At 43.5% G+C, this 9,332-nt stretch overlaps 1 protein-coding gene across 1 annotated transcript in view; it reads left to right on the forward strand.

Annotated features, from left to right (window-relative positions):
* slc9a5 (solute carrier family 9 member A5) overlaps positions 1–7,829 on the forward strand; it is a 29,210-nt gene extending 21,381 nt beyond the window's left edge. The window contains exons 11-16 of the mRNA XM_029256307.1: positions 327–418; positions 1,750–1,876; positions 2,247–2,405; positions 3,557–3,629; positions 3,821–3,958; positions 6,555–7,829. Coding sequence (XP_029112140.1) covers positions 327–418; positions 1,750–1,876; positions 2,247–2,405; positions 3,557–3,629; positions 3,821–3,958; positions 6,555–7,129 — 1,164 coding nt within the window. The 3' untranslated portion in view covers positions 7,130–7,829. The remainder of the gene's footprint in view (positions 1–326; positions 419–1,749; positions 1,877–2,246; positions 2,406–3,556; positions 3,630–3,820; positions 3,959–6,554) is intronic.
* Positions 7,830–9,332: the final 1,503 nt, after the last annotated feature.

Consider the following 9,332-nt stretch of genomic DNA (forward strand, 5'->3'; position numbering starts at 1 on the left):
GTGTAGCTCATTCAGCCATGTAATGCCAAAGTGGTAATGCATAATAAATATCTTTTACAAACATAAGTCGAAAACATATAAACAGGTTTCACTTACATAGGGAAGGATCCTTTATAAGAATCCAGGCTCATGGGCAAATATAATTCATTCCCCAAAATGTGCATAACGAGCTATTAACTCTTATGAGACACCTTAATGCCAGGGTGCCCGAAAAATATATCAGTACAATATCCATGGCTGCAAAATGGCATCCTGGGAATGCAGGTGGCTGTCGGAAAATACGAAGAGATCCCTGGGGTACTGAGGTGAAGGTTTGTTTCCAACAGGGTGGCAATGTGCTGACCTCTGCCAGGCTCTCTCTGCCCTCCATGGCCAGCAGGACATCCTTCTCAGATGTCACCAATGTTACCAGCTATCTGTGAGTGTCTCCTTGTGTGTGTGTGGTTAACACTTTGTCAACTTGGAGAACGTCCTCGATGGACGATTTGAAATGGATTAGCTAACAGAGTGTAGCAATCGTTGGATTTACAAAATTTTCTATTTTTATTGAAAACGATGCGGAAACCGAATTTTTGGAAGCCGAAAGCCTATTTGCCATTATTTTAAATGGGCACAACAATACTGGGTTCCCAGCTCATCTGAAAACCCCAAAACAAATTTCCAAAATATTACTAAAACACTGTAAAACACCTATATAACTATCAACCCACGATTTCAACATGGTATAAAGCACCTCAAAACCAATTACTTACGTAATTATCAAATCATTAATATGGGCATTAATAAGTATGTTTCCTAGCAGTACATTTTGAAAGCTATTATTGTTTTCCTATGTATATCCAGCAGACAGCAACATTAATAATTTAAATAACATCGCATTAATTTAAATAAATTTTAATAATTTAAATAAAATTACATTAATAATTTAAATAATGAAATTTATGTTAAAAAAACAAGTGCAGACAGCAATTTAAAATAAATAGATAGGGCAATGTACCGTAATGAACTGTTACTTTACTCACAGTGAGCAGTTGATTGTGAGTTGTGGTGGATGGAGGAAGGAGGACTTGGCAGTCATTCTTTCACTGCCTCTGCACAAATGCAACAAATCAAAGCAATGTGAGGAAAGAAACCAGCAGGAAACAGCTGACGGTACATTAGTGACAACTACGGTACATTACTGCACTTCTGCTTCACTCGCAAGTCATGCCACTTTCAAATTATTTTGGACACGTTCCAGAAAACTCTTGTTATATCGAATTTTTGATCCGGAAATTGAAAACTGGGTATCAAAAGACAAGGATGGTTATACAGATGCTTCTCGACTTACGATGGTTTAATTTACCATTTTTTCGGCTTTACGACGGTAAGCTGGCGATGGACATTCAGTAGAAACTGTACTTTGAATTTTTATTTTTTTCCTGGACAAACGATACTGAGCAGCGGCAGCAATTCGCATCTTCCAGTCTGCCATGCACAGGTGTGTATTAGGTGTAGTAAATGCGTTTTCGACTTAACGATATTTTCAATTTACGACGGGTTTCGTGGAACATAACCCCATTGTAGGTCGGGGACCACCTGTACTGAAATTTCAGATTAAAAAAATTCGGAAAGTTTGTAAATCGAGGGACACCCGTACATCCGCGCACGCACACACACACACACACACACACAGAGATAGTTTCAGCAGTACTGTCACAGGACAAAGGGGACAATGACTTATATATGTCTATCCCATGGTTTTTGCAGGAGAGAGAACGGTAGCGGTGTATGCCTGGACCTGCAGGTGATTGACCCGGTCTCGGGTGGGAAGCTGGAGGAGGAGACAGAAACACACCACCTGCTCACAGGGAACCTGTACAAGCCTCGACGAAGGGTAACTGCAGAATAGCAGTGCAAATTTACTCTCTTACAGCATGTGTGATATTTCCAGAAATCTTGAATGCCAACATTGAACACCAATATAAAACACAAATTGCACTACAATGATCCAAATTCATACTAAACTCTTTTTAAGGAAATGTTTACAGAAATCTAAGCAAGTTCTCAGCTAGTGTCCATTTGTGTCCTCATCGCCTTTTATTAACCTGTTACTTTTACTTTACAGACCCCTGTCCTGCAAAAAGCCTTTATGATTAGCAGTTATTAAATACTTTTTCAAAGTACAGTGACCACAGCTTCAAACGCTATTGTTAGTGAGCTGTTTCATATAAAGGAGTCCTAACATGATCTTCCCCCGCTGGCAGTATCATGCCCACTACAGCCGTCACTTCATGACCATGGGTGACAAGGAGCGGCAGGATCGGGAGGTGTTCCAGAGGAACATGCGGAGCCGTCTCGAGTCCTTCAAGTCCACACGGTACAAGGGGAAGACTCGGCACAAGAAGGAGCGCAGCCAAAAAAAGGCAAGACTGTCCTGTTCTTCTCAACCATTCTTTTCTCATCTAGATGTTCATTTTTCTTCTTCTTCTTTTACTAATTATTATTATTATTATTATTACTGCTCTCCTTGCTCCTTGACACAGAGCCCTGCAGATTAAGCTTTATATAAAAAAACCTGTTACTGTAACTTGTCTTGAACAAAGGCATCCCATAAATATTTATATTATTCATTATAATGGATAACACACACACACACACACACACACACACACACATTTTCTGAACCGCTTGTCCCATATGGGGTCGCGGGGAACCAGAGCCTAACCCGGCAACTTAGGAGGTAAGGCTGGAGGGGGAGGGGACACACCCAGGACAGGACGCCAGTCCGTCGCAAGGCACCCCAAGCGGGACTCGAACCCCAGACCCACCAGAGAGCAGGACCCGGTCCAACCCGCTGCGCCACCGCGCACCCTAATGGATAACAATACTTAATAAACTGTTTTTTTTGTCTTTTGTACTGAGCTGATGAGTTTAAGTGACTGTCTAATTTTTTCATTGGAGATTTAATTTATGCAAATTATATAGAAATTATTATGGAAAAATACACACGTGCGCACACACACACACACACACACACACACACACACACACATTTCCTTGAGCTGGAAACTGTATATTGAAGTTAACATCACTAATTGTTCAGAAGATTAAAAAGTCTCATATGTATCAAAGTGATCATTTGTTTTTTGACCTGATACTTTATCTAGTTTTACTGAAATTTTGACACCTATACTTCTGCTTGAGAATTTTATTTATTTTTTTTTTTTTAAGTGACTGTACATGAGTAGCGTTATTGACAACTCCACCCACTTCTTGTTACCCATTCATACAGCTGGGCAATTTTTTTATGAGAGCGGTTCACGGTAGGTACCTTGTTAGGGTACCTTGCTTAATGGTACTACAGCAGAAGCAGGGATTTAAAGCCCAGGTCCTTGAATTGCAAGGTGACTGCCCTAACTACTAAGCCTCCTGCTGGCCATAAAAGGTCAATGCACAAAATATGATGATACAAAGTGAAGATTCTAAGGTATGAGGTTACAAACAATAAATCAATACAGCATGAGAGCTGTGATTTGCTGCAAACAGCATCAGTGAAATACAATTCCCCTTACAGCGAAAGGGTTCCGATGCAAAAGAGCAGGACGCCAACGGCAAACCAAGGAGAAACGTCAGCTGGCAGGACACAGGTACTGTGGTCCAGTTCCGCTTTGAGTAGGACTCATTTTCACTGTATTTACAACAGTCGTTTAACGGCAACTTTGGAGATGCAGTGTGTTTCTTTCAGATCTTTGACATGCGTATATCATTCGCACAGACACACTGAGGTTGTGTTGATAAACCCACCGTGTTTTGGTAGTGAGTGCCCTTGTACCCATAGATCCGGTGGTGGCCCCCTTGGAATCGGAGGAGGAGAAGAGCGAGGATGAGCCGGAGAAGGACGATGATGTGGGCATCACCTTCGTGGCAAACAAGAACGACCTTCCAAAGGAGTCTCCAAAGGAGCGGCCCAAATCAGGTGGGCAGGGGTCTCGCCGGCTGTAGGTCCATATGGCCACCGCAGTGCGAGTGACTCAGTGACCTCAGATGAGGTAGTTTACCGCTATAGTCCTACAGCCCAAGTCCAGGTTCATACCTGGAGTGTATCGTTGACTATATGTGACTGGGAGACCTTCGCAGGAGTATAAACTAGTGTTTTTCTGCCAAGGGAGGCAATCGGGTGCAGTAAATATCTCAACAATACACAGTACGGGTTTTCTCAAGCACCTCGGACCCATGTCGCTTACCGGTCAGTAGTGATTGTCAGTTAACCACTCCAGTCAGTGGTTCCCACCCCGGTTAGCTGACCTGACTGGGTGGGTGCCAGTCAAGGGGCACTGTGAAAAGTGGGCAGGATGGGCAGTAGAGATGGGCAAGTTTGTATTTCTGTTTTCCAATATTGGTCTAGAAATTATCCCAGAAGAGTAGGATGTGAGGCAGGATACACTGTGAATGGTGCAGTCGCACACACTCATTTACTCACACATATACACACTTCTTAGGGAGGCAGTTCTCCTGACCTCACATGTCTACAGTCATTGCGCTAACGATGCCGCACATGGTTAAGGACGGCGCACTGTAATGACTGTGCCATGTTTTGACCATGTTTGCTTCACGTTGCTAGTTTTAGGGAAAGCATTCATAAGTGTGTTTTTGTTAATGGCCACGTCTGAGAATGAACCTGTACTATAATATTTGTCTGTGTTCAGGCGGTGCAGCTCGAGTGTGTGTATCACTTACAGGCATAAAATTAATATCAATATTGATTAATGATCTGAAGATATAGACCTAAAATATACAGACGGTCCCCGACTTACGATGGGGTTACGTTCCGATAAACCCGTCATAAGTCGAAAATATCGTAAGTCGAAAATACATTTAATACACCTAACCTACCGAACATCATCGCTTCTTATCCTTTGAGATGGTCGAGATTGTTGATTGCGAAAGTCCAAGTTCACATGCGATGGCCATTCCGGGCTTGCCACCTTCATGTCGGACAATTATCTAGAGTTTCTCCTCGAAATATTGCCTTCCTCTTCTTCTTCTCACCAACAGCAAGAGACACAGATAGGCGTTTCGTAGATATGACGAATGCACAAAACACAACATAATATGGGGGGGTATCCAAAAAAACCCCGGCAATGCAGAACTTTCTAGAGTATCGGTTGTATACACTAGCGACCGCATGACACACTGGGGGATGTGGATCGCTGCCCTGCTGCCCAGTACCGCGAAAGAGTATCGTACCGCATATCACTTGCCCGGGAAAAAAAATCAAAATTCAAAGTAAATTCGAAGTATGGTTTCTGCTGAATGCGTATAGCTATCGCACCATCGTAAAGCTGAAAAATCGGAAGTCGGACCATCGTAACTCGGGGACCGTCTGCACTTTGTAATTTATGCCTAACTTTAAATAAAGAAGGTAAGGCTTTGCAGTTTATTATACTTTTTGGGGGGAGTAAATATGCTGTGAAATTAAAAGGAAACTAAATATATTATTTCTTTATTTAAGTTTATTCTAAAGTGTTATACATGGGGTGACATCATGGACAAGGGTAAGATGCGATGGAGCAGCTGGACTACCAAAAATTCTGAGCTAATCGGGTCTGAGTTCCGATCCCAGTTGCATTGCTAACTTGAAATATAACTGTACACTTTTCTAAACATTTTACCATTCAGAAGAAGAAAATTAGTGCTGTTATCCATTATGATTTGTAGGTTGTAATTAAGTCGTTGTCGCAAATTCAACAACACTTGTCAAACTCTTGTCGGCTGGATCTGCTCTTTCCCTTTATTGGTGTTTCAAAACGAGCGACTCGGGATTTATTGAGTTTAAATAATTCACATTTAAACAGAATGATTCGTGAAATACAACACCGCAGTTAACGTAGGCAGAGTGTCGGACAGGAACAGCGTAACCAATAATACAGAGATTAAATTGGTGGTAAATAAAATGTACAGTGCTGCTCGAAAGTATGGTAACTCCTCGCGTCCCTTAATTTTACCACAAAATGGTTATTTAATGAGGATCGGTGTTTCTCATGTGACATAATAGGTGTGTAATGACCAATTCCATATGTTGCTTTAAAAGAAATCATGTGTATAGTCGAAACACACACACACACACACACACACACACACACGCAGACTGTCTAAAACCGCTTGTCTCGAGCGGGGTCGCTGCAAACCGGAGTCTAACCCGGCATCACAGGGCACAAGGCCAAAGGGGCAGGGGACACACCCAGGATGGGACGCCAGTCCTTCACAAGGCACCCCAAGCAGGACTCGAACCCCAGACCCACCATAGAAACATAAGTAGTAAAAATATAAAATGATAAAATGTAAAAATAATTTAAGCCCAAGTTGTATTTTTAAATCCATGTAGATACGTAGAATCTGGAGTGTAAATCATAGTGATTTGCTCATTTTATAAGTTTATTTTAATATTTTATGCAAGGATAATGACCATCCCTACAGGGTTTACTCGCTTTCCAGCAGCACTGTATGTAGGAAAAAGGCTCAACCGAAGTTTGACGTATACCTTGCGTGCTGTTGTCTTACCTCCATCGCAGTCCCCGGCACACTGGAAGTGTGTCAGAGCCCTGCGGTGATCCCCCCATCCCCCACCTGCGCCGAGAAACACCTGCCATGGAAGGGGGGTGGCGGCACGCTTCCTGTCTGTGTCTCCATGGAGACCACGAAGATCATCCCCATTGACCTGCAGCAGGCCTGGAACCAAAGCATTTCCTCCCTGGAGAGCCTGGCGTCTCCACCAGCACCGGCTGAGCCTCAGCACCCGCGGGTCAGAACCCTCGGCAGGGTGGAGGCGGCGGCCCGAGGAGGGAATGGGGCGAGCGCGGGGGCCAAAGGAACTGGTGGCGGTGGCGGCAGCGGTCTGGCCCAGAGTTCCCAGTTCCAGTTCCCCAGCGAGGAGGACGAGAGTACTCAGACCCTGCAGGAGCAGGAGACGCAGCCCCTCATGTCCTCTGTGAGACCGCCACCCCCGCCCCCTCCGTCATCCTCCTCTCAAGTGACAGGGAGGAGGCCTCCCTCCTTCAACAGGAACCCCTGCGTGTACCTAAGGAGTCTGGTGGCGGCGCCACCTGCTGGAAGCGAGCCCCGCAGCAGAGGACCGACGCAGCTCTAGGCGTGGCCTCGTCTAGGCCCCGCCCACTCCTGCGTCAGCCCGCTGGCCGAGGGCGTCCGCGCCGCCGCTCCGTTTAGCCTCACTTCATCCGTAACTGTCTTCTGCTGCAGCTCTCTTTGCCAAACTGCATCTCAGCCTCTAGAATAACTTGTATGGCTCTGTGCGGTTCTGCTTGAGTGTGGAGTCCCAGATGCTCTAGTTACTCGGACATTATCTGCAAATGAAATTTTTTCATTCGTATCTGCCTTTGGCCTAACGTTCATCGATGCAGATGTACCGCAACACACAGATCTGACAAGGACATTCAGAAATTGGCAATACTATAGAGCTGTTAACAAAGCTCATCTATACAGATGGTATAATGGGGGCAGCAGGGGGCGTAGTGCTTAGAGCTGCCTATTTGCTCTGTAATGACCCAGGTACGAATACCGTGTCCTGCTGTAGTACCCTTGATCAAGGTACTTAACCTCAGCTGACACTATAAAAATTACGCAGTTGCATTAATGAATATATCACTGTAAGAAATGTAACCCTGTAAATCACTTTGGAGAAAAGTGAGAAATAAATAAATCTCACCGAGGGCCTCGTATCCTTATACAGTGCTGTTTGAAAGTATCTGAACCCTTTACAGATGTTCATTATTCTTGTAAAAATATGACTAAAAAAATCTATAAAACCTCAATGTTGAATGTTAAAATAAAATGAGTAAATGATTATGATTTAAACCCCTGATCCTACTTACCTACTTGGTGTAACCAGTGCAACTTGGGCTTCACTTATTTTTACACCTGCACTACTTGTGTGTTTCTACCACACGCATGATTTCCTCTAAAGCAACATATGGAATCGGTCATTACACACCTGTTATGTCACACGAGAAACACCGATTCTCGTTAAATACCCATTTTGTGGTAAAACTAAGGGACACGGGGCGTTACCATACTTTGAAGCAGCACTGTTTAAGGATATGTTGGTTAAACAGAAAAGCTGAAAAAACTCACCTTCCCTGATCTCCAGCCAGCAAATCTATAAAAAGATAAACCTTGCTCAGAATTCCATGATTTGAAAAGAGCAGCACTGGGTTTCGCTCCATGAGTCTGGGTGTCTAGCTGGTACAGAACATGACTGGGAGTGTAGGGTTTACACTCCCGCAAGCTCCCTGAGACAAATCACAGCACCTGAAGGGATGAGAGGACACGTTATGAGATATTCAGATGGGCCAAAGTCCATAATCTATCTGTCTTAATCATCTTATTTTATTCTTTCGGGGAATTCCAGCTCTTCTGGGTCTCGGGGTGAATTAATTCCTCAGACCGATGTAGTAAAAAGTGTCACATACACACACCCGAGTCATTTCACAGCAGAAGGTTTCTACGTGATCTGTAAAAACACAACGTGCTGATTTATACTTGTTTTTATTTTACATTTAGCCTTTTGTTCTGTAGTAATGAACTATTTGTCTTACAAGTACCATCTTTGAAATGACCCCTTTCTACCCCAGTTTTCTGCTCAGGCTTTTTTCGTTTTGTGTAATATGAACGGAGCCTTATTTATGGGTGTAACGTATTTCCTATTTATCTTTATCCATATTTGTCTAATCGCAACGGATGGAAACTGGCGAAACCGATTCGTGAACACGAAAGCACCGACTTACGGGTTACGTGGAATTGTTTATACGACCAAAGTGAACGAAAATGGAACACGCGTCGCTTTTGTGTTTTGCGTTTTTGCCAAAATGTTTCGTCTGTGACCGATTTAGCGGGCAGTCAAAGAAGAGCTACCGTGTAACGCGTTGTATATGGAGTGCAGTCGATCGCACGCGGCCGTACGCGGCCTAATCATAAATCAATCGCAAAATGAACCGAAGATTATATTAGCAATGTTCTCTCGTATTTTGCTCCTGTGGGACAAACATTGGACTGAATTCGCGCCAAAGAATGACGGCTGAAATGATCACAAATGTGTGTTACCTCTCATTGCTGTTATTGAAAAATGTCAGCAAAAACACCAGTCTCCAAGTACTAAAATATTAAGGTTAAGGTAAATGTCAGTGATTTCTCCTGTGTTGGGTAAATTTGATAACCAATTTGATGTTGACTGTAATTCAGTATATTACAGTAGGAGCCGTTGGGAAACACTCATAGTGACTCATTTCATCTACAGAGACGGGTTCACTTAGCGGTGGCCTGTATGAAATTACTGT

The sequence above is a fragment of the Scleropages formosus genome, chromosome 11 (genome assembly GCF_900964775.1).
Source record: "Scleropages formosus chromosome 11, fSclFor1.1, whole genome shotgun sequence".
Taxonomy (NCBI): domain Eukaryota; kingdom Metazoa; phylum Chordata; class Actinopteri; order Osteoglossiformes; family Osteoglossidae; genus Scleropages; species Scleropages formosus.